General features: G+C 64.2%; 1 protein-coding gene across 3 annotated transcripts in view; it reads right to left on the bottom strand.

The window, feature by feature from the left end:
* The window catches only part of MAD1L1 (mitotic arrest deficient 1 like 1), a 335,477-nt gene that overhangs the window by 26,232 nt on the left and 284,028 nt on the right, over nt 1–25,217 (bottom strand). For all 3 annotated transcript variants that reach the window (XM_068565792.1, XM_068565791.1, XM_068565793.1), the window contains one exon: nt 8,946–9,136. In XM_068565792.1, coding sequence (XP_068421893.1) covers nt 8,946–9,136 — 191 coding nt within the window. The remainder of the gene's footprint in view (nt 1–8,945; nt 9,137–25,217) is intronic.

The following is a 25,217-nucleotide window of genomic DNA, read 5'->3' as shown; positions in this document are numbered from 1 at the left end:
GGCAAAGCCCCCTAGGGGCCATCTTCGAGGACAAGGAGGCAACCGGCTCTCTGGGGTGGGGCTGGGGGGCGTTTCTAGGTGGGGCCCCCTGCTGCTGAGAGGTTTCTGGTTTGAGGGGTCACTAAAGCCCAATGAGGGGCCCAGGCCCAGCAAACACCGAGCTGACCTTTGCTACCCTCCCCCCACGGGGCGCTGGGTCTCCCCTTCAGGCTCTGATCTCTCCAGGCCTAGAGAATCAAAGTCACCAGCTTCATACACGTGTACAGACTTGTATGACCATCGAATACACACTGATGAAACAAGGGAGGTGCTGCATACAGTTGCGGGCTGGACCGCACTCCTTCAAATTCACGTGTTGAGGGCCCCCCCGGCCAAGCGACTGTATCTGGAGACAGGACCCTTAATGAGGTAATGAAGGTAAAATGAGGCCATCAGGATGGGGCCCTGATCCAAGAGGACTGGCGTCCTTACGAGAAGAGGAGACACAGAGGGCTCTCTGCACCCCACCTCTGCCGCCCCCCAGTGTGTGCACAAGGAATCCACATGAGGACACACAGAGAAGGTGACCATCTGCGAGCCTGGAACGACCTGATGGCACTGGTCTCGGATGTTCAGGCTCCAGACTGCCGTCCGAGCCACTGGTCTGTGGCGTGGTCTACGGCGGCCCAAGCTGACCCACACAGCAGTGTCCATCACGTGGTCTTACCTTGGAAAAGCCCACATCTTCCTCCCCCACGGCCACGACACTTCTGAGAAGGAGAGGGGCCTGTGACCTCTGCCCAGGACCCACGCGTGAGACTGACGGCGTTCCCTGCACACTTGAGTTTGACGGATCTTCTACAGCTGCTTTCATAACTAGGAAGCCGCACATACCTGTGAGCCTGTGTCTCGTTGACAGGTAAGTGGGGGCAGTGAGAAAGGCAACGTGGGCCCCAGGCCTGCTCAGGGCCCTTGGGCATCCCGAACCAGGGCCTGGGTCTGACAGCTCCTCATGCTTGCCGGATGCCCTCCCCACGTGCACCGCCCTCCCCGCCCCCACTAGGACCATCTGGAAGAGGGTTTGCCGCTGCAACTGCAGGGCCAGGGCAAGGCTCACGGACTGCGTGCTCCACTCACCACCTCCCCACATTCACTTCCGAATATCAAATCAAGCCCTCGACTCCCTATTCTTAAAAACTCCCGAATGAGTTTGCACCGCTCTCGGGACAAAGAGCCAACGCTGCTGAAACTTCCAGGCTGCGGCCCTCACCAGCCTTCCCTTAGACCAGGCTCCTCTGCAACCCCTGGGGTTCAGTCCCATGGCCTTGCTTCAGTCCTGAGGCTGCCCAGGCCTCCTGGACCACAGGGCCTTTGCACGAGATGATGGAACTGAAACCAGCTCTTCCACACTGCACTGTGCTGCCTCACACTGCCAGGGGCCCAGGGATACAGGAAGGAAACGGTACATTTTCTTGGGGAGACGCTGTCATGTAGTCCAACCCTGGTCAGCCTCCTCCCGACCGCCTCCAGTGAGCCCGAACACAGCACTCCCTCTATGCCAAGTCGGCCGACTCTTTTTTTTTTCTGATAAATTTATTTATTTATTTTTGGCTGCTTTGGGTCTTCATTGCTGCGTGCGGGCTTTCTTTAGTTGCGGCGCGCAGGCTTCTCATTGAGGTGGCTTCTCTTGTTGCAGAGCATGCGCTCTAGGCGAGCAGGCTTCAGTAGTTGTGGCTCGCGGGCTCAGTAGTTGTGGCTCGCGGGCTCTAGAGCACAGACTCAGTAGTTGTGGCCCACAGGCTTAGCTGCTCTGTGGCATGTGGGATCTTCCTGGACCAGGGCTGGAACCCATGTCTCCTGAATTGGCAGGTGGATTCTTAACCACTGTGCCACCAGGGAAGCCCGTCGGCCGGTTCTTTATCCGTCTTTGTCAACTTTCATCCCGACGTCGCCAGCCTCTCCTTGCCCTGTGCTGAGGGCCGTGCCCTGGGATCCCCACGGCTCCCGGACCTAACTCCAGACCCCCCCCCCACAAGCCCACCCCGCTCCACAGAAGGGCCCGGCAAACACGGGCAGCAGCAGCTCTGCTGGGGGGCCCTCCGGATAAAGCCGAGCCCTGGCTCTCACCCTCCTCCCAGGAGGCAGGTGTGTCCGGGCAGATGGGGCGGGGCCAGAGCACTCTGTGTGGCCCCTCCAACATCCTGAGGCACTGCAACACCCGCCCAGCCAGATTCAAGAGGCTCTCAAGTCAGCATGCGTTCCGAGCAACGCATTTGAAATTCAGCGGAGCCAAGACAGGCAAGTTCAAATTACAGTGTCTACCTAGAGCGCACTGTTACAGCAGGAGCCTGGAGGCCCCACAAGTCGGCTCCTTCAGACAGGAGCCCGTGAACGGTCCCGACCGCCTGTCAGGGGAGAAAGCCAAGGAGAAAGGACGCCGTCTGCCCGGCCGGCCCCCTGGTGCAGCCTGTCAGCCCCCCACTTCCTGGCGGGGCCGGCTCGCCGTCCTCTCTGAGCCAGGCCCCGGCTGACTGCACAGCGGCACCGGCCGGCGGCGCGGAGACCAGAGCTGGGCCGCTGCAAGGCCCCGCACCCCCCCACCAGGCCTGTCAAAGGGGACACGGTCCCTAGGCAGTCTGTGACCGGGCCCAGGTAGGAGCGGAGGTTTCGTCCGTGAACCATGCCATGTGGGCAATGGGAAAACCGCATCCAGACAACCGGGTTATCGGCCCTCCTTCCTGGGGCAGCCGTTCTGGGAGCCCCAGGGCTTTCTGAGTCTGGGGGCCGCTGTCCAGCTCCTCGCCAGCTGGGGGCCTGGAGGCTCACTGCAGCCCAGGAGGGGACGGCTCCCAGGCTGCCTCCCGGGCTGAGCCGGGTGGGAAGGGACCTTCACGACCCGGGTCATAGTCAGGTCGGGTCTATGGATGGATGAGGATGAGGAGGCGGAGGCAGAGGCCGAGGGCCCTGACAGCCAGCACTTCCCGCTTCAAAAACAAAAGAAGACAAAGCAAACCCCCCTTTCCCTGTCCCTCAGACAACTCAGAACAGACACTCCAACTCGAGTTCCTGGACCCTTGGCGTGGAGTGACCGGGGCCACTGCCCTCCCGGGAGGTCTGCCTCCTCGTCCGTAAGGTGAAGGGGAGACCAGTTAAGTCTGAGCACCTGGAGGCCTGATTGTTCTATGAACATGGAGGTGAACCACGGAGGGCGGGGAGGCTGGGCGAGACCGCATCCCAGGCCTGACGCGGGCAGGGCTGCAGCCAAACAACACCCGACGGCCTCCCGGCCCAGCAGCTGGCCCGAGGTCGCCGGCCACCGGCACTGCAAGCCTCGCCCCTCACGAGCACCTCCGGGGAGACCAGGACCCTTGGCCGAGGGGCTGCTGGGATTTAAACCCAGGGTTGGCTTGACCCTGCTGGCTGTCTCCACCCTGGGGTGGGCCTGGTGGGCCGGGGGGAGAGCTGAGGGACACGGCTCTCCTCAGCGAATGGACCCGCCAGCAGCTGCCGGGCAGGGGAGGGCCGCCTGCCCCACTCGCCTGCCTGCCCGCTGGGGCCCGCCGCCCCCCCCAGACCCAAGCCCCTGCCTCGGCGCCCACCAGGGGCAGCGTGGGGCTGGGAGCCCAGCCAGCACCCAGCCCTGGGCGGCCCGGAAATCACCCACACCTGCATCTCACCTGCCTGCTCCTCGGCCCCATCACAGGTGACCTGTATTCAATTATAAGATGTCACCAGATCCTAGAGCACCTCAGGGAGTGGCCTGGGGGTTGGAATGGCCAGGCCCAGGCCTCCCGCCGGCTTGGGGTCCAACAGGTCTGAGCCGCTGGGGTTGAAGTCCTTGTGGGGACACCGGTGCCTGCGGAGCCACCCTCCTCCCGCCTCCTTCCCGGGGTCATCTCGGCGCTCGTGCACGGACGGGGGCTGGGGGGGTGTGTCACTGCATCAGTCGCTGCTCCCAATGCCTGACCTCCGTCAAACCACGGACTCCAAACCAGGGTCTTGGGACAGACGGCAGAACGGAGATGGGGAAGGACCTCCCTGCCCAGCCTCAGCGAGGGGGGTCCCGGCTTCGGACCAGCCCCTCTCCCGATACAAAGGCCCCAGCCTGTGGATGAAGCTTCCAGGAAGCCACCTGCCAAGGAACCGGCCCCAGGGGCCAGTCCCCTGCTCCACGAGGGGCTGCCTGCCACCTGCTCGCCGCCCGGACCTGGCTGGTCGGCCCCGCTCAGCCACCGGGAGGCCGGGGCCACGGTGCCCCGTCACAGGCCCTCTGCTCTCAGCTCGCCCCAAGGAGCCGCTGCCCCAGCTCTCTGCCGTGCAGGAAGAGGAAGAAAGCATAACGCCAGCCTCCAAGTGCCAACCTGCGGCTGCGAGCGCTGGGCGGAGGCCAGGTGTCCTCGGACAGGGAGGAGCCCCAGCGACGTGCGGCCGCTACGGCGTCCAGAGGCCTCGCGTCGGGGGCGGGGTCCAGGTCAGCACCTGCCGAGGGGAGCCCGGGGGCCGTGAGGGGTCCCTGCTCCTCTGAGCCCCTGCGACCTCCCACCTCCAGCCAATAGCTGTCGCCAGGGCAGCTCCGAGGCGCCCCTCCAGCTGACCTGCTCCGGCCCCAGCCCTGCGCCCGGGGACCGGGCGACTCTCTCTGTGGAGGCACAGGTCGGGGCCGAAGACACCCGGGAGGCCCCTGCCGCCCCCCAGTTTCCCTTCCTCCTGACGTCGCCTCCATGGGGCTGCCCTCTCGGCCCTCCCGCCCTGCCCCGGGAGCTCAGGAGGCTGGTGGCCTGTGTCCAGCAGGCAGGACGCTGAGGGCAGGGGTTTGTCCCCGTGCCCGGTGCCAGGGCAGGGCCCATGGGGTGCGGGGCCCCGTAAGCCAGGATGGCAGAAGGGGTCTGCTCCCTGCGTGGTGAGGGCAGGCCCGCAAACACGCTCTGCTCGTCCCCAGCCGCTTCAAAAGGAAGGAGCAGGCGGCCGGAGGCTCACGCCCACGTCCAGAGGCAGCAGGTGGCCTGCGTCCACTTACCCCCGGCAGGGCCCGCCTGAGTAAGGGGAGCCGGGGACGCTCAAGGGAGCCTGCACGCCTGGCCCCTTCCAGGGCGGGCAGCGGGGCCACGGGGGGGCTCAGCCTGAGCCTCTGGACGACTCTGGGACGGACCCGGCTCTGCCCGTCCTCAGGGCCCAGCAAGCAGGGACGCGCTGGAGGAGGTTGTGAGGAGCAGGGCCTCAGGTCTGTGTGGGCCCCAGTCCCCTCCGCCTCAGGCCACCACCTCCCGGGGCCCCGCGGGGCAGGCAAAGATCCCAGTGGCGGGATCAGGATCTCTGCCGGTCTGTCCGGACGGGGAAAGCTCTGGGTGCGAGGTGGGTGGGGCTGACACACGGCCTGGGGGCTGCCCGGCTCCTGGGGGGTCGGAACCCTCCCAGCCGCCTCCCTGACACCTGTACTTCGCAGCCTCGGAAACCTGCCCGGGGACTCCCCCCCCTCGGCGCTGTATTTTGATTTCTCAGGAGCGGGCGCCCGTGGGGCCCCCCAGGAGGTGCACTGACCCGGGCACAACCGGACGGAGGCAGAAGGGGAAGGTGCACGTGTCTGAGCGCCGGGTCCCCTACACACACGTCCACACGCCCTGGCGGCACACGGACGAAGCCACGTGAAGGTGCCACAGCTCGGTGGCTCTGGCCCAGAGTCCAGCGCCGCCCCATGACCTGACGGGGCGTCCTCACAGCCATGCCCCAAAAGTCATCTCCATCCGGCAGACACTGACCACTGCCAGTCCTGGGCCACACCAGACGCAGAGGGGGCCGAGGGCCAGGCCCTGAGGTGGCCGCACGCAGGAGCAGACACACCGCCCAGGATGACCCACAGCAGAATGAGAGGAGGGGCCGCCAGGGCAGGCTCTCCGGCCTCACGCTCACCCTGCCCCCTGCTCCTGGGCCCTCGTGAACCTGCCGCCCACTCCGGACCCGGGGCCAGGCCCCGAACAAGACCAGCTCCCTGGCAGGTGCTGGGAGTGGCCGGGCCCCGAGGATGGGCTCTCATCGGGGCCAGGCTGGGAGGACGAAGGGACCCAGGGCGGCTTCTGCTTCTCCGGGAGGCCGCGCCCAAGCTGGGCCGTGAGGGTCGGAGGGAACCCCTAAGCCGCGGGCCGAATCCAGCTCCCGGCCTGCTTCTGCACCACCTGCGAGCTTGCGTGTTTAAGTGGCTGAAAAAGTTTTTAAAGCTGTTTACGGCAGCTTTACCCGTAATTGCTAACACCTGGAAACGACCAAGATGTCCTTCGGCAGGTGATGTATAAATGAACTGTGGTCTGTCCAGACAGTGGAAAATTACTGAGCGAAAAAGAAATCAGTCATCAAGTCAAGAAAAGACCTTGGAGGCGCCTCAAGTGCGAATCACTAAGGAAAGAAGCCAGTCTGAGCAGGCCACAGGCTGTGTACCTCCACTGCATTCTGGAAAAGGCAAAACCACGGAGACAGTGAGAGACCACGGTGCTGGGGCTGTTTAGGGTGTGAAAGTGTTCTGTGGGACGTGACAGCTCGCATTTGTCAAAAGCCGCAGAACCGTACAACACGAGGTGAACCACGGACTCTACAGTTATAACACACCAGTACTGGTTCACTACTTCTAACAAAGGCACCCCCCCTCGTGGAGGGCCCAGGGACCCAGCTCTGCTCCCCACCTCCCCTCCACATGGGCGGGTGCACGCGCACAGGGAAGGGGTCACCTCCCCGCCGGGTCCCTGGGCCCCGGTCCTGTCGGTGTCCCAGAGAGCAGGGCCCCGCCTGGGCCTCTCTGGACTCACGGCCGTGACTCTGGGTGACGGTGCCCGCAGGAAGGCGCTCCAGCCTCGGGGACCTCCTGACGTGGTGCCACGTCTGCACTGGTTACGGCTCTGGGCTGTGAGCGGAGGGAGTGCCCGTCCCTGGACACCAGCGGTCGGCAGGGCCTCGACAGCGGCTCAGAGCCGCAGGTCAGCACAGGCACAGCAGGGCCCCAGGGGCACTGGCGCCCTCACGCGAGCCGGACCTCGCGGGGGCCACGACCCACAGGACCAGCCCCGTGGGGAAAGCGTGTGCCCATTCCCTGAGGGGGACACCTAGTCGGGGGCAGCCACTTGCCGAAGCCCGGCCTCCGTGCCCGCAGCCCTCACTGCGGCGGGAGTCGAGCCAGGCTCGGGTCTCGGGACACTCGGGGGAGTAAATCTAGGACTGGCGAGGAGCGGGGTGGTGGCCCGGCCACACCGTGCATTCACAGGGTTACGGGTTTCTGTGTGCCCCCGCAAGAGGACGTCACCGCATCCCCGGTTTACAGATTTGGAAACTCCGGCTCAGCAGTTAAGACAGGCACAGTGGCCACGCCGGCCTCGAGCTCGGTGTGACAGATTCTAGAATCTGTGTCCGGCATCTTGCCTGTCGCCCGAGTCCAATCCTGCAAGGCCCTGGGTTAGGCTAGGCCCCGAGGAAGGCCAGGCAGGGAGGAGAGGGGCGGCCGGCAAACCCGACTGCCCGCCGGGCACCGGAGGCTCAGAGCTGTGCCCTGTGGCCGTTCGTACGGTCAGTCTCCTCCTTCTGGCCATGGGGCGCTCTCCTTCCCCGGGGCTTTAGAGGGGAGGGGAGGAAAATTCCTGTGAACCACAGCAGACAGGACGGCAGGGAGGAGAAGCAAGGCCATGAACACGGCCTGCCCACACGTGGAGCTTCCGGAAACTCCCATCCACCTGCTCAGCTCAACAGGCGCCCTGGCTGCCAGCTCACGCGGGACAATCCTTCCAGGAACACTCTGAAGGCTCCAGCCCCACTCCGCGGGGGGAGCAGGTAGGAAGGGGGCCAGGCCCTGCGGGAAGAAGCTGGAGCTGAGTTCCTGCCTTTCCTTGAATGGAACGGCACCGGCAGGCGGCTCCCACCCACGCGGCAGCAGGGGCCGGGCCGCATCTCCCCGAGCAGAGCCCGGGGGCTGAGCCCAAACCCTCCATCACCCCGGCACACACCTGCGGGCCCTCACCTGCAACAGCACGCAGCTATTTCTAACTCTGCCTTCAACCCTCCTCCTGCCTGAAAAATCACCTTTGGGAAAATAAAGTCAACCGCCATGACCTGAGAGCCTTCCCCAGCCCGATCCGCGGCCATGGGAACCTGTGCACCAGCCTCAGGTGGCAGGGCCGGGATGCAGCGCGGGGCCGGCCTCTGCTCCCGCCAGCTCAGCCGAGACCCTTCCACGGAGGCTCGGCTCTCCAGGGAAGCCCTTCTGAGCCCTGGGGCCAGGGTGGCAAGGGCCCCGAGTCCCAGAGAGTCCAGTGAGCTGGCCAAGGGGGGTCACAGCTGCCACAGGCCGAGGCGGCTCAGCGCCCCTCCCCTCCCCCACGGGCTGCTGGCACGCTGCACGGTGAGGCCGGTCTGCCCTGTCTACCTTCTCTTTGGCTCGCTCCCCGTCCTCAGCTCACTCTGCACCTGCCCTGAGCCGGCGGGCGTGCAGCAGCCGTGGGCAGTGTGCTTCCCGTCTGGGGCTCAGTGCTCTCGGGGACCCGCAAGTAGAGATGCCCGTGATCTGCTGAGGGTTCCCGCCAGCAGGTGCGACAGCTCCAAACCCATCCTCTCGGCCCCAGCAAGCTCTCCCCGGGGCCCCCCAGCCTGACGGCACTCGGCCGCGGGAGCGGCACAGGCTCGGCAGCTCTGCTCCCTCGGCCTGTCCGCCGTCGTCCGGCTGCGTGCCTGGCAGCGCCGGGGGCACCTCCCTGGCCCGATCCTGACTTTCACCCCGTTACTCAGCCCTCCCGCGGGCACTCCTGACGGTGGAGCCCCCGCCCTGCTGCCCCCAAGGGATGGGGCCAACGCCAAGGGAGAAGGGTCATGAGGGGCCTGGGGGCGGACGCCTCCTGCAGGGGTCAGGGCGGCGGTGCCAAGCTCGGGGAGGCCGGCTGCCCGTCGGAGGGACAGTCGACGTCCTGTGCGCACGGCTGTGTGTAGCCGCGTCCTACCTTGAAGATGAGGCAGTCGGTCTTGCGCTCGGCGTACATGGAGGTCAGCCGGTACTGGTTCTCCGTGGTGATGTCCACCTGGTAGCCTGTCAGCGTGTAGCACACCTTCCGGAACTCCTGGATCTTGGTCTGGAAGACCTCCTTCAGCCGCTGGTTCTTCAGCTCCGCGCTCTCCACCTGCTTCTTCAGCTCTGAGGGGGAAGAGAGAGGCAGTCAGCTCCCCAGCCAGTCTCGGAAGGACAGACACAGAGGGGCAGAGGGCGCTGGCTGAGGGGCGAGGAGGCCGCACGCGGCTCCTGACGGGGAGGACAAGCCGGGAAGCAGCCTGGGCTCACCCCTCTCCTCCAGGCAGGGGCACAGATGGGGACCCTTGATCCGAGACTGCAGCCCTGGGTCCGCCCGCACCAACCAGAGGAGTCGACAAACGTTTCCCCGTCTGCAGCCGAGTCCTTGCCGGGGCTGGTGTCCACCGCACAGCCAGCTGAGAGGCAGCGGGGTGGGGGGGCCGTGAGAGCGGAGGTCATCTGGAGACGTGGACCACGCTGCCTGCGGTTCCCCGCCAGCCACCCAGAGACCAGACCGCTGGGAGAAGACAGGCTCCCTGGGTGGTGGGGTCTGCAAGGGCACCCCTGGGCCCGCCATCCTTTACCCCCAGCCCTGTTCTAACTGGGTGGCTCAGGACACAGACCCTCAGGCCCACTTGCTGCCCCTGCCAGGTGTACAGCCGCGTGGGGAGAAGCCAGCTGTGCGAAGCCATCGGGAAGGCACATAGCAATTCCCACAAATCCTCCACCCAAGGTGCCTTCCCGGTAATTAAACCCTGATTCATCCCCCCGTTAATTAGCGAGGCGGCTCCACTCAACGCACACGAGTTGCCTCCGAGGCCAGGTGCTTCCTGGTGGTCCCATCTGGAGCCGCCCAGGGGGTGTGGAAAACCCCAGGCCTCGAGCCGTCAGCCTGGTGTGAGTCCTGCCCTTCCCGCCCCGTGGTGGGGACAACAGTACCCCCCCTCCTCACGCTGACCCGCAGGACCCAGTGTGTCTCGTGCTGGTTTAAGACGAGCAGATGCAGTCAGGGTCACTTCCAGGAAGAGGTGAGGGGGAAGGCGGGCAGGGAGCCTGTGTTCCAGGAAAGGGAGACCCCCCTGCCCCATTCTAGACAATCAAGCTAGATGCCACAGGGCCAGAGGCTGAGGATTGGGGAGGGGGGCCGTTCGGCTACCCGACAGGCCCCAACACGCTCTGCTGCCGCCAAGGGGCTGCGAGGCGGGGGCAGGGTCTCTCCCGCCTCACAAGCACGGACATAAGCGACTGACCCTTGGCCGCCGATCCACGGCGGAGGTAGGGCTGTCTGACCCCAGGACCAAACTCCCGACAACCTTACTACCCTACCTCTCACACACTCTGGAACGCGCCAGGGTTTTGCACACACATCCCAGGTCCTGTCTACACAGCCTGCAGCTCTGTGGGCAGCCTGGTATCGGCCGCCCCTGGCTCTGATGCTAGCACTGCGCCCTGCAGCCTCTTCACGACGCCTGTGCTTCTGGCTGGCCGGCCGCCTGCCACACGCCCTGCCCGGCCTGCCCCCATCCATCACCCGGCCCAACGGCCCTGCGGACACTCTCGTTCCGGAGCTGAGAGCCTCTCCATCGGGGACATGGGCGCGGAGCCTTTGATCAATCGAGTAATCAGACTATGAGATCAAAAGGGTAACTGGCCGCTCTGACCCCAGGTTCTTCCCTTGTCTCTCAGTCAGACCACCTAGGATGGACGCGTCAGCAGGAGGAAAAACTCACTGACCGAGCGCGCGCGGTGACGTGTCCCCGTGTCAGACGGCGCTGCCTTGAGTACCTCTCAGGGGCCCAATGGGAAAAATTAAAGTTGGGTCATAAATGCAGCCCGACCTTGGAGAAGGGAGCGTCCCCTCTGCCCTCAAGCATAAAAGGCCGCCTGTTCCGCAGCTCACAGACTCCTACAGACAGACAGGGCCTCCCCGCTCGGGGTAGGTGTGCCACCTGCCGCCCTCGGGGACCATGCTCTGCACACCTGCCGCGTGCCAGCACCGGGACCCTGGCAGGCACTTCACGCCCCGTGCCCAGCGCGGCCCTCACAGCCCACGAGGCAGGGCCAGAATGTGGGGCTTGCAGGGGCTTCCTCCGGGTCACATGGGCTGCCAGAGGCCGAGGGCATTTGGCCCCGGTGGCCTGGTCCACGTGGGGCAGGAGGGGTGCTGCTTCCAGCAAAGCCCGCCCAGCGGCAAGTCCAGGGAAGGGATCATGAGCGCCACTTTGATTTGGGGCAAAGTCGGTGTCTTGCCCCAAAGGATCCCCCGTAGGATCCCCCTACGACCCTCGTAGCTCAACCGCTTACATAAATGTGAATGAATAACTCACAAAATGGTTTGGATTAAATATGTAAAAGATAGGCCTTCATCCTTGGAAGTGGCATTGCTCTGATTCAGCCTCTCCCAGAGCGAGCTGAGGCTTCCCCTGGTGGGACGGGGGCCTGCGCGGGGCACTCCCAAGGCGCTCCTCTGCGGTCCCAGAGGCCAGAGGCTCCCGGCGCCTGCGGTGACACCAATCTGTGCCCACCGGCAGGTACAGTCACAACTGTCACATCGAGGCCTGGCGGCCGGCCTCGGACCTGACCTGCTGGCAATGGCCACACGTGGGCAGAGCCAGCAGAGCAGACAAGTGGCTGCCAGGGCTCCGCTGAGCTCCCGGGCCACCCACCCCAGACCTCACCGCCATGTGCACGCCCCAGCCCACTCGGCTGTGCCGGGGACGGTGTCACCAGACACTAGGGCCCGACGGCCTCACGCCTGGGCCCAGCCAAGGGCCCCTCCCCTCCTCTCCCCTGCCCTCCCCGCCAGCCCAGGGAGCCGGTCTGCACTGACAGGTTCCTGAGGCCCCCGTGACTGGCCCAGACTCGGCCGGGCCCTCTCTTGCCTCGCCTGCCCTTTGAATCTTGCCCTCCAGCCCGCTGGCCGTCTCTCCTCTGAGCCGAACCCCCTCCCACCCCCGGCCCACAGGCCCCTCTCCCTCCCAGGCCCCTCGCGGGGCTCTCTGCAAGTCCCTGGGGAGGGAGGAGGGAGGCTGGTGGACACGTGGGCGCCAGGGAGAGCGGACTCGATCACCCGGAGCCTAGGTGTGGAGGACGGGCCCCGGGGTGCAGGCGGGTACAGAGCGGAGGTCAAGGGGCAGAGCCGTCCGCTCTCTGACCCAGGCCCCTGGCCTCCTCCGGCCGCGCCCGAGAGGCTCTGGCATGGCTCTGACCTCCACGCCTCCCCGTCATCAACCCCAACCCTCCTGGAGTTGCAGCAGGCAGCTGTGAAAGCTCCGCGGGAGGCGCGCAGCTCAAAAATAAACCGCACTCTGTTACGTAAGGGAGAGCGCCTCACCCGAAAGCAGAGCTGCCAGGACGAAGACGCGTTCATGGGCACACGGCTCCGGAGATCCAGGTCCCGGCCCCGAATCTGGAGACTGATTTATCCGAGGGGGTGGGCACAGCAAGCGAGGGGCAGGCCAGCCGGCCACGCCAGGCCTCTGCAGAGCCCAGCCGTGCCTCTGTTTCACTGAAAGTGCACCCGCCTCAGCCATTCAATTTCCTTCTTATGAGTTTGCAGGCAGAGGGCAGGGCACGGAGGCGGCAGCGGCGAAAAGGTCTCTGCTCTCGCTCTCGGGTCCCGAGGGCGGCCTGGCCCCGGCAGCAGCTCCCCCTGCACTCGGTCAGACTCCGGCTCGCTGGCGCACACTCTGGGATGGAGACCCTTCAGAGGGGGGCGAAGCCAACAGCCAGCACTGCCCACTACACCCCTTTTGCTCCCGGGAGGGCCGAGATGCACACGCAGACAAGAGGGCCGCAGAGACGCTCTGGAAGGGGAGCGAGGCTCTCAGGCGCAGCCCCAGCGGTCCTCTCATCCGAGTCCCCCCTTGCCAGTGGGCCTGAGCCGTGCCCACGGGGCGGCCTGTGCCAGTCTGGCCAGCCCATCCTGCTCCTGTGCCCCGTGGACAGACAGACCTCCGGCAGCACCGCCTGCTCCAAGCGCCTCCGTCCTGGGACCCCTTGAGGCCCATGGCTCCCTGCTGACGGGCGGGCCTGACCCACGTCTGAGTCCAGAGGGTTCTGACGGCACAGCAAGTGCCGCCCCCCGCCCTCCCGCCGCTGCAGCAGGCCCAGCCCCCCACGGGGAAGGCAGCTGACATGGGAGAGCGCAGAGCTGGGACGGGAAGCCGGGGTCGCTGGACTCCAGGCCCGAGGCCTCCTGCCGTGGCCACCGAGCTCTGCAGGGCCTCGGCCCAGGCCAGCCACTGTTCTCGGGGCTCACACCCCTCCCTCTGCCCGGGGTCCAGGGCCAGCCTGTCCTGCATGCGGCCCAAGTCATCTGGACAGGACTCTGAGCTCCTAAGGGAAGCTGTGGCCTGATTAGCAGCACCCCCGTGGCCCCCGGCCTCGGCCCCTCCACGTCCACCTGCACCGGCTGCTTCACCCCAAAGGTGCCGCCCTGCTCCCGCCTCAGGGCCTCGGCGGGCGCCTGGGCAGCCTCTCCCACGTGGTCCCTAACCCCCATCCATCACCCCCTGGAGGGGCAGTGGCCTCCTGCCTTGTTCCCAGTGGGCACTACCTTTCCCTTCATGGTGGTCATCATAACACAACAGAGTCTTTTAAGACACTCTTTGCTCGACGCCCGCCTCGTCCAGCAGCTATGAGCTCGGGAGGGAGGACCAGGTCCTCTGGCCATAACCGTGTCCCCAGGCATCTCAAGGAGCCTGCGGTGTGGAAGGTGCCGCTTCTCCACAAACTCTCCACCACACCCCAGAAGACGACCCCGAAGGAGCTGAAACACGAGCAACCCCCTGCCCCCGACTCAGCGAGTGGAACGCATGTGTTTATCGCGAGCACGTGTGTCCATCCTTGCTCTCCCTCCTGCAAAGACCGTGAGAGGGAGGGGAGACAGCAGTGGACAAGGGGAGACATGCGTTCAGAGGATGAGAAGCGGACGGGGACGCAGGTGGACGGGTCAGCAGCCCTGGGGGGCGGCCGGAGCACAGCAGTGGGAGCGGCCAAGGAACCGGGGGTCTGAGGGTCTGTGCGAAGGGTCACCCCCGGCTCCCCCTGCCCCAGGGCAGGCCCCCCAAACCCCGCAGAGAGGAGACTCGAGTCCAACCTCACGCACACAGGCCCTTTTCAGACGCTCGCTTCCTGAGAAGCCAACCTGCAAGACACCGCCCGGAGTCGCCTGCGCCCGCCCTCCTCCACCCCCCTGACCCACACCACCACCCTGCCCTCAGTCACCATGCCGGGCCGGCCCAGAGGGAGTGACCTCGCCGGGTGTCTCTCTGCGCCTGGCGGGGGTGGGGGAATAGGGAGGTCCGGCAGCTGAGCTCCCTGCCGAGCGCCCCCCACCCCCCACCCCGTCCCCAGCAGCTGGGCGGCGGCCCTTCTGGGAAGGCGGTTGGAGCCGCACCTCTGCGTCCCGCGGACGAGCCCCGGAGAGCGGCCTGCGTCCTCCACAGAAACAGACCAGGGGTCACCAGACGCAGCGGGAAGCTCCGAACGTAAAGAATCAAACAGCCTGGACGAACAGAACATCACGAACCCCGTCGGAAGAGAGAAGAGCCGCCCCACGCCGGGGTCGGGATCGCGTGGGCGTCCGCGGAGGGGCTCAGAGACAGAGCAGAAGACGCCTCCCAGAGACAAACACAGAAACAGAGGTGGAAAATGGTAAAGAAGAGATGAAACGAAAGATTCTGGGAGCTCCAACATCCAACTAATAGGGATCTCACACGAAGAGATTACAGAAGGTGGGACAGAGAAAATAGCAAGGAAACCACACCAAAGCCTCCAGAAGCCAAGGCCGTGTCTCCCCGCGTTCAATAGACAGAGCGTGACGACGGCTCAGAACAGGCTAACGAGCCCGAACCCAGGACGAGAACGCAAGGCTACAGCTGACGGGCGGCCTGCTGTGTTCTGAGCACCAGGAAGCGGGTGCTGGCTCGGCCAGGGGCTTCCAGAGGCATCAGACACGTCAAGGGGAGGACCAGGACCGAGAGAATGAGGGGACAGCGAGTCGTGGACAGAACGACAAAACGACACCCGCCCCAGACGGGAGACGCGGCCCGTGGAACGAGACGCCACGCGTTCCAGCCGTAAGAGACACGTACAGAGTCAGAGGATCCCAAGTGCTGAACACTGATTTAACCAAAGGGGAGACAGCCACACAGGGCGTAGGGAGGCGGGGACACGCGTGTGTGCGTGCCCATGTGTATGGCCGTGCACGCTCATGTGCACAAGAGAGCTAGCGCCTCGCCCGCCTGAGGACCCGAGAGTCACGTGCACACAGAATTCAGACACAGGGTACGAGGCCCGGGGGAGCAGGCGGGGTCGCGTCTGCCCCACTCCAAGTCCACAGTCAGCACCTGGTTTTTTATTACCGTGAACGGGACCTTCCCAGTCCCTTGGCGGCCACGGAGGAAAGGCCACCGCAGCGCCAGCTTCCTCGCGTCCCTGGGAGGAAAACCCTCAGCATGAAGGCAGAAGGCAGGGTACGCCACCCCCCCCCCCGCCCCTCCCGCCCATGCCTGTTCTCACTGCGGCTGACCACGGTCATGACAAAGGCACGTGGTGACCACAGGGGCTCCTAAAGGGCTTTCGTCCCCGAGATGATGAGTGATGAAAGCCCAAGGCAGCCTGAGGGCCCCAGGCCAGGTAGGGGCACTGACGTCACCAAGAGTGGCTGGTGCTGAGACTGGACCCCCCACTGGCCTCCCCACCCTCACTCCATAAATGGACCCCCCAGTGGTGGGCAGATGCCGCAGCAGGGGAGCTGGGACCAGCCCAGGTCACGGGCACAGGGAACTGAGCCCTGTGCTGGCTGAGGACCAGGCCCCTGCGGGCTGCCCACCTAGGCTGGGCTCCTGCAGTGGTGCTGTTTAGGAGCTGGAAGTCAGGAGCTAGCAGCTTCTGAAATTGTCCTCTGGGGACTCGGGACAGAGTCATTTTTCTTTCTGAAAAGTGAATAAAAAACACTTAGGCAACGCTGAGATTTTCAGGTTTTTTAAAAAAAACAACAAAAGGACGAACGCATCCCCATTAGGAAGAGCAGCCCTCTGAGCCCAGGCTGAGCCGGTGGCTGCTTCCCAACGTGGTGCACGTGGGTCCGCTCCCAGGACACCAGCCTGAAGGGCAAGAGGAAGGACCCTGGGACCGGCCGGGGGGAAGGCTGCGGGGTGGGCCAGGGTGCCTGGCGGGGGGCGTACTGTCTGCTCTTCCAAGAGCCAGGACCACCAGCTACCGGCTCTGCTCCAGGCCACGAAGGCGGTCGGGGTGCCTCTGACCCCCCGCCCTCTGCTCTCTGGTCTCCGGGCACCCCTGGCTCTTGTGTTCACGCACACCCCGTCCCCGCAGCCTGAAGGGGTCTTCAGTGCACGGCAGGGGCAGCCATGGTGGGAGTGACGGCAGCCCATCTCCCGGACGCTCACCAAGCTCGTTCTCCGCGGCCTCCGTTTCCTCAGCACGTCCACAAGGAGGCTGGATGAGTGACTGGTTCCATGGTGGGGAGACCGAGGCTGGTCCGCCCTTGGGACCAGTGCCTCCTGCTGCCTCTGCTGGACCCTGGTGCCGAGGCCACGGCCCTGCTGCTCTCCTGGGACCCCGGCAGCCAACAGCACATCAACAACCTCGCCAAAGGTGAGCCAGCTGGTGGCTCTGGGCCCATGGGCCTCGGGTCTTCCTGAGGGCAACGCTGGGTCCCAACTGGAGACTGGCTGTGAGAATACTGAGAAGGCAGGGGCGCGGCCAGGTTCCTGGGTGCGCTCCGGGCCCTGGAGGATGGTGGGTGTGGGATCAGGTCCCGAGGTGGGCCTCAAGGTGCTGGTGCCGGCGCTGAGGGGGAAAGAGCGGGGACCATGGGCACACAGGCGGAGCCGAGCCAGGGACTGGACAGCAAGGCCGCGTGGGACCCCACGGCTGCTGGACTTGGGGGGCCGGGGCGGGAGAAGGCTGCGAGGGGGTGCGGGCAAAACGTGTCCCCACGTAGCAGCGGGGTGCTTGGGAGTCGGTCCCTGCAGGCAAACAGAGGCCAGGGAGGGGCCCTGCCCCAGTAGGGGAGCACCCCCAGGAGCGTCGGGGCGACGCAGAGCCTTCTCACGGAGCCCAGGCTGACCTGGATGAAAGAGGCGCTGCGCTGAGCAACGTGGCCCGCCCACGGTGCTGCCTCAGGCGCCCTTGGCCACTCGCTTCCCCGGGTGGCGGAGCCAGCTGCCTGACGGGCCCCTGGGGAAGCAGCCCGGGCCTCCCGGCAGGCAGCAGGCAGTGAGCAGCGCTGGTTCTGCTCAGGCCCAGAGCGGGGCCACGCTGCCAGGGCTGAATTATCCACGTCTGGTAACTTCTAAACTATTTCAGTGTTGCATTTCTAAGTATTTAATAATTAGGCATCAAATATTGATGCAATTTTATTAGCCACCGTGGGAGCCGGCACTGCAGGGCTGTGAGCGGGTGAGGGCCCTGGCCCGGCTGGCTACCTAGAGAGAGGAGATGGTGGGCCATCTGCGGGCGTCGAGCTCCGGGCCACCTTCACAGCAGAGCTGGGCTGCCGCCCGATGTGGCACGAGCCTCCTGCCGGTCCTCCTGGATGCCGCCTCCCATCCCAGATCCAAATTCCGGGAGAGGAGAGGGGAGGAGCGGAGCCTGTGTGGTTGGCAGGCGCCGAGGGGCCCAGGGCCAGCCGGCCGGGCAGCTCCGTGGTCCCCGGCTCCCCTCCCCGCACAGCGCTCAGCGAGGAGGCCTTCCCAAGAAAGGGTACGGCGGGGCACCACCGTCCCCCGCAGCCGGCTTCAGGGACAGGGGCCCAGGACCCTGACATCCGCTGGCCAGGGCCTCCTGCCGCCAGAGGGGACGGCTGTGTTTGAACTGCCTGCAGCCAGACGGCCCAGAACAGTCTCTCCATCGCGAGCCCGTGTTCCCCGCTGGGCCGGAAACTGCACGTTTCACACGAGAGAGGAGACGTTAGCCTGGAATTACATGCAGATGAGCAGCGCGTGTGCCCACCGCCGGGCAGCCTGGCAGACGGCCGCCCTGGCAAGCACGGTGCCGGCTCTCGGACGGAGATCTCTGTGTGATTAACTGCTCACTCGCGCAAGCAGCTTGTCACCTTGCACAGAAATGATCTGAAAAGACACCAGCAATTACAGCCCACCAGATTATGGGGTGGGAGAGCCCCGCGGTGACAGGCGGGCGCTGATGTGACACCGCGTTCTCAGGAAGACTCCCTCCCCCACCGCTGAGACACAGCAGCCGAGGCCCCAGAGGACGGCCCGTCCCTGCGCCTCGCTGGCTCTTGCGGGAGTGGAGGACCAGCTGAGCCTGGGTGGAAGGTCACAGCCTGGTGCAGCTCACCTGGACTCAGAACAGCCCTGAGTGGGGCACAGACGTGGGGAAAGGCCCAGAGAAGGTCAGTGCCCTGCTTGACGTCACCCAGCCAGAGAGCAGAGAAGCTGGATTTCAAGCCAGCCTTCAGGTTGGGACCGGCCCCCAAAGGCCCCCGGGCAGTGCCAGCACTGCTGTGAGGAACCGCCCCGAACACGGGGCACCACCTCGGTCACAAAGGCTGGCCTCCTGCCCAGGCCACCAGCAGGGCCCCGGGGAGCCCCGTGTTTGGTATCTTCATGGAACTCACTACCCTCTGACGTTACTTATGCACCTGCTTGGGTGCTGACCAGCCATTTCTCCCGACTGAAGCACCCCGACAAGGGCGGGGACCTGGGCTGCACGGCTTACGGCTGCCTGGGCGGCAGGAACGGGAGACGCTCGTCCAGTGCGGACGTGACTCACTCTGCACGTGCTTGCTCGTCTTAGCCTTTGGGATGACCCTACGAAGTTATCACTACGTGCGTCCCCACTTCACGGATGGGGAAACTGAGGCTCAGAGCGTCAAAGGCAAACCGCCTGAAGCTGAGCTCATACGCTCACACGTGTGTACTCACACATGCACACGTGCGCACGCACATGCATCCACACACGTTCACACACGTGCCGGAGCCAGAAACCACCCAGAGGAGAGGCACACGACAGCTACGGTGCATCACAGACCCCGAGACGGAACTGGAGAGCCCCGCTGTTGAACGCGTGGCCGACAACTTCCATGTGCCCCTGCAGGGGGCTGCCGGGGGCTACCTGGGCAGAGGCGGAGGTTTCTGGTGAACAGGAGTGCGTGGGGCCCTGGCCTGCCGGCTCGGGGTGGGGACGGAGCACAGGGACGGATGTTTGCAGGAGGCTCTGGTGTTCTCTCCACTCTGCGCGCTGCATGTATTATTAATTCCTGACAGTGGGCTCACAGAAAACTAATTCCCTGGAAGGCGAGCGCCCTCTCAGAGAGGGAAGCCTTTTCAGAGCTCATCTTTTATTGACTGAGTCATTTTCGAGTCAATCTGTCTGCTTTCGGCAAGACAAGAGTTTTAAATCTTCTCTCTTTCCCTCCTTTGGAGATGTGGCAGTCTATTAAAACCTGCTAATGTGTGCAGCTAGGCCTCAGATCTAAACTGGGATGACTTCCTCGGATGGCAGGAGATAAAGGAAGAGGACCTCAGGACCCGCTCGGCCGTGGGCTCTGGAAGGAGGGGAGGCCGGGGCGCGCAGGGACAGGGCAGGCAGCCCCGAGGGATCCGGAGGGGCAAGGATGCAGGCTTCCCAGCAGAGCCAGGCGTGGGAGAACGTCTCCCAGGAAGACGGGGTCCGGGATGGGGAGTGAATCAACGAAAAGCGCCTGGGCTCTGCCCGTAAGAAGTAATGTGCCAGACGCACACGCCCGGCCTGGAGGATGCAGAAGGAGGTCCCCCTGGGTGGTTCACACTTCACCATCAAGGACAGGGGGGGGCCCTCCTGCCCCTCTCCGGCCTGACAGCGACCCTGGTGTCCCAGCACACAGGGCCCCATTTCATAATTCACAACTGTCCAGCGCAGCAGGCGGTGCAGGCTCAGGGTCAGCCTTTGCCCCAGGAGAAAGCCGAGGCTCTGAGACATCTAGTGGCTTGCCTGAGGACACACAGCTGTTGGTGGCGGAGTCAGGACCAGAAGCCAGGTTGTGTGAATTCCACTCCTGGAGCAGGGAGTGGGGCTTTGCCTGACAACTAACGATGTGAGAGCCCGTGGCTCCCACCACCACAATTCAGAAGATGCCACCAATGCAGCCGCCCGCCCACCCCTGTCTTCTCCTTCCACGTCTGCCCAGTTCCCACCTCTCCAGAGGCGCCCCCCCACCCCCGGCCACGAAGAGCCACAGCACCACCAGCACCCACAAACACCCAGCACAGCAAGGTGAGGGGGAGGGAGATCCTCCCGGGGGCCCCCCCAAGGCCGGCAGGGCTTTCGGAGTCCCCCTGCAGACCCGCCCTGGGCCAGAATCATCAGGAAATGGGCTCTCCCCAGAGCCTCTGGGAGGGACACAGCCCTGTCGGTTTTAGCCCAGTGAGACTTCAGACCCCAGAACCGTCAGATGACAAGTCTGTGTCCCTTCAAGCCACGCAGTGTGTGGTGACTTGTCACAGCGGCCGTAGGGCGCTGACCTGGGAGGCCTGGGACAGACAGACCTCTGCGTTTCAGGGGCCGCGCTTTCCCTGCCAGCAGCAGCAGCAAATGATGGGAGCAGCCCCGGCACCAGAACTTTAGGAACAGCTGCCGGTCACCCCATGGTGCACCGTGTACCCGGCAGTGCTCGGCCAGTCACCCCAGGGTGTCCCGTGTACTGGGCAGCACTCTAGGCTCAGGGGACACAGTCTGGACAAATAGGTAAAAACCCACCCCTGATGGAAATGACATTCCAACCAGGGACACAGATAAAAATAATGTAAAGAAGTAAGACAGGCGGTATTCCACAAGGCGGTAAGCACCATGGAGAACAAGAAAGCAGGCAGAGGGGCAGCCATGCGGACAAGCCAGGGGCACCTCACCCAGAAGGGGAGCCAGGGAGTGCACGAGGGGCTGCCCAGGAGAGGAACAGCGAGTGCAAAGGTCCTGAGGCGCGACTGTGCTTGGACCGTCCAAGGAAAGCAAGGGAGGCCCCCGACTCAGAAACGTACCTGGAGATGCAAACAGTCTCCAAAAAGAACAGTGAGGTTGGGGGCCTCACGCCGTCAAGGCGGCAGGTATTGGTGCAGACGCAGCAGATGGGCCGCGTGGCAGAGACTCTAGACCAAAGCTGAGCCCGGCGACTGATTCTCAAAGCGACCACCGGACACCCGGGTGAGAAGACGAGCCCTGCCCCCTTACAACATGTACGCGAACTCACTGACGGGACCGTAGGTCTTCACATAAAAGCCTCTAGGAGAAAGCAGGAGATCACAGCCTCGGGGGAAGCAAAGATCTTTCAGGGCAAACAAAGCACTAAGCACAGAAGAAAAAACGGACAGATCAGGTTTCATCAAAATAAAAAACCTGTGCGTATCGAAAGGCAGCATTAAGAAAATGATTAGAAGAAAACAATCTAGTTGGAAAATGGGCCAAAGATTCACATAGACATTTCACCAGGGAAGACGCACAGACGGCTGGTGAGCGGGCGAGAACGTGCGGGGCGTCACCCGTCTCTAGGGAAACGCGGCCACACCGAGATGCCACTTCACCCCTGTGACAACGCTCTAATCAGAGTCGGGGCGGAACGGACGTTAGGAAGGACAGAAGCACCAGGAACACGCACGTGGGGAGCGCAAAATGGCACAGCCACCTTGGAAGACCACTTGGCAGCTTCTTAAGAGTTAAACCTAAGTCTACCACAGAATCCAGCAACCCCACGCCACCCAAGAGGAACGTAAACCTACGACCACACACAGACTCAGATCCAAATGTTCACAGCAGCCCAGGAGTGGGAGCAACCCACGTGGGCACCAGCTGACTAGGGACACACACCACGGCGCGCGTATGCAGAGGGGTGCTGCCCATGACACGGAGAAATGAAGCGACAGGGAGGACCAGGCGGTGGAGCCAGACACAGACGCCCATGTGCTGCGGGACCCCCTTTCTGTGAGGTGTCCAGAAAGGACCCATCCACAGACAGAGGCGGATCGGCGGCCGACAGGGCTGCAGCGGGAGCAGACACCGACTGCGAACGGGAGAAGGGATCCTTCTGGGCTGACGGAAACGCTCCAAAGTTAGACTGTAGGGACGGCTGCACAACACGGTACATGTACTAAAAGTGACCGTACACGTAAAACAGGTGAAGACTGGGAGTTTAGGGTTTTTTTTTTTTTTTTTCTAGAGACTATTAGAGGAGTGTTAGGTTCAGAGCACAGTTGAGCAGAAGCTGCAAAGATTTCCCCCAAAGCAACACACAGGCCTCCCAGCAGAAGGGGTGCATCTGCTACAGCTGATGAACCTACCCTGACTCAGCACAAATCACCCCCGTCCACAGGTGACGTTACTGCTCACTCTGGGTGCTGTACCTCCTATGCGTTTGGACAGACGTGTAATACGTGTACTCACCACCACAGTGTCACACAGAAGAGCTTCACTGCCCTGAAACTCCCCTCCACCTACTCACCCCCTCCCCCGCCCCGGGCCACCACGCATCTCCCTCCTGTCCCCACGGCTCTGCCCCCTCCAGACTGTCACAGAGTTGTAGTCATACCAGACCGGCTTCTCTCACTTAGTGACATGCATGTAAGTTTCCTCCATCTTCTTCATGACTGGATAGCTCCGTTCTTTTTAGCAAGAATAACATTCCACTGCCTGGATGGACCACAGTTTATTTATCTGGTCACCTACTGAAGGCCATCTTGGTTGCCTCCAGGTTTTGGCAGTTACAGGTTTTCATGTGGACACATAAGTTTTCCACTCCTTTGGGTAAATGCTAAGGAGAGTGACTGCTGGATCATATGGTAGTTTGGTAAGAAACCACCAAGCTGGCGCCCAAAGTGGCGGTGCCATTCTGTGTCCCCACCAGCCACGGATGAGGGTTCCTGCAGCTCCACATCCTCGCCAGCCTTTGGTGTCGTCACCGCCTGGATCTGGGCCGTTCTGAGTGGTGTGTGTGCGGGATCTCACTGTAGTCTGGGGAGTTCAGTTCCCAACGCGCTAATTCTGTGATGCCCAAGGGACACCAAGCAGGGGTGTCACGCTGAGAGCTGGGAGCCCGACAGGGACTCACGGGGACCCCACTGACGCTGCAGACACAGCTCTTCTCTAGACGGAGGCCCAGTGGGGCCGCTTCTGCCAGGGACGCTCCCACCCGCCGGTCTCCTGAGCGGGCCGCCTCGCCCCGGCCGTCGTCTCTGTCCCCAGAGCGGTGGAAAGGAGGGCTGGGTGGGCACGCTGGTGGGCTGGTGGCTAGGCTGCGTCAGGTCTGCCCGGGGCCCGGGACACAGCGGACCCAAGTCCAAGCGGCGGGGCCACCAGGACTGTTCACACGGAGCGGGCGAGGCAGAGCGCGGGACTGGGGCGGGCACGCCCCTTCCTCTGCTCGACTGCCTGCAAACCCGGAGATTAAATTACACGGCTTCTTTACGACTCCAATTAAACGCCTAACTGATGGCGCTGCCCTTTATTACCTGACACCGAGGATAAACAAACAGTGTGGAGAGGGAACGGCCAGGGACACGGTGATTAAAATGCCAACCGGTGTGCAACAAAGTGCACCGTCTGGAAGCAGCCGAGGAGGGGGCTCGCCCTGGCGCCCCGGCCTCGCACCCACACCAGCGGGCTGACCCGGGCCCACCTTCCCCTCTCATTTCCTCTCCGGGGCTACAGGGGCTCTGCGGACATCGGCGTGGCCTAGAGGCTGGCCCGGGGCCAGCCGAGAACACGGCCCCCCACCTGCACTGGGTCGTCTCGGGCTCTGCAGGAGACACGTCGCAGACGGTGCCAACTGCCCAGCAGCTCCAGGCACTCGAAGCCGCGGTGGCGCTCCCTCAGGCTGACATGCCCCCGCTCTGACCCGGCCAGCGAGCGCAGCGCCCCGCCCCTGCCCACTCTCAGGAGAGTCTGTGCAGACCCTCTCCCCTCTGGCTCACGGGCCCCGTGGCACTGAGGAGGGATGTGCCCTGCCCAGGCGGTGGAGTGGGGCTGCAATCCAAGACTTCCGCCACCCGGGCCACCTGGCGACGTCCATCCTCGGCTTCCAGGGTCTTCTCTGGGGCTCAGGTCCCGTCTCCAAAGTGGACGCTTTAGCCTGAGCCGCTGGTCACCTTCTGTGACTGAGTCGGGGCAGATGCCGGGCCAAGGACTCTCGGGCCATTCCTGTCTCTCCAGACAGAGGAGATCCTGCCTGACACACAGGCTCCTGCACGGCCGGGTCGATGGGGCTGGAGGATGGCAGCTGTCACCATCGTCACCACTCCCTGTGGGTTCTGTGCTCCGGGGATGCAGTCACGACGGCCCGGAAGGGTGACCAGCCTCAGCTCAGAGCCGAGGGGGCTGAGCGGGGGCAGACACTGGCCCCGGCCACACAGCGGGGCCTGCAGCAGGCATTCCAGGAGCGAGCGTGGCCAGTTCTGCATCTCACCAGCCGAGACTCGGGACCTGCGAAGCCAGGACAGCTGCCCGGAAGCTACGGCAGCTCCTCCCTCACCGGCTCAAGAGGCCCTTTCCTCTGGGACCAGAAATTCACTTAACTGAACAAAAAGAAATTCATGAAGCTAAAGGTTCCAACTACCCCAGGGGCTGGGAGCCTCCCTCACACTGTGTCCATCTATCTGTCTGTCTGTCCGCCCGTCAATACCTTAGGGCCGGCGCTGGGTGAGGCAGGCATACAGTTGGACCACAGCCCCGCAGAGCAGCGCCCAGAGTCAGAGGGGCTGAGGGGCGTGCACCCTAGGCCCCCGCACTGCTCTTTCCTCACCCTGGCACCGAGGCCCCCCTGCTGCTGACAGGTGGCCAACCTCCCCATGGGGACATGGGGTCGTGAGCCGTCTGGCAGGTGGGAAGCAGGGTTGGGGCAGAGCGATCTTGGATGCAGGAGTCGGGGGAGACCGGGACCCAGGGCCCCGAGCCCGGGCTGAAGGGCAGGGTCCCAGAGACCTTGTTCAAAGGAGACGCGAGGGGTTCTGTCTACGCCAGACAGATGGCGTAGGCTCTTTCCCCACTCCTCCCACCGCACACGGCTATGTACTGGAAGCAACGCAGGGGCGACCACGGGAGAAGCCTGAGAGCGGGAGGAGGAGGGTGGAGGGTCTTGGGACCCGGGGCTCGGGAAACAGTACCCAGAGCACCAGGGAGACTCACAGGCCCACCTGATGGAGGAAGGCAGCCTGGACCCCGTGTTTCTAGAGCCAGCCCAGCAGCGGCCGGC

This window comes from Eschrichtius robustus, chromosome 16, assembly GCF_028021215.1.
Source record: "Eschrichtius robustus isolate mEscRob2 chromosome 16, mEscRob2.pri, whole genome shotgun sequence".
NCBI classification, from domain to species: domain Eukaryota; kingdom Metazoa; phylum Chordata; class Mammalia; order Artiodactyla; family Eschrichtiidae; genus Eschrichtius; species Eschrichtius robustus.
The sequence above is the reverse complement of the archived record's forward strand: the minus strand, read 5'-3'. Positions and strand labels throughout refer to the sequence as shown.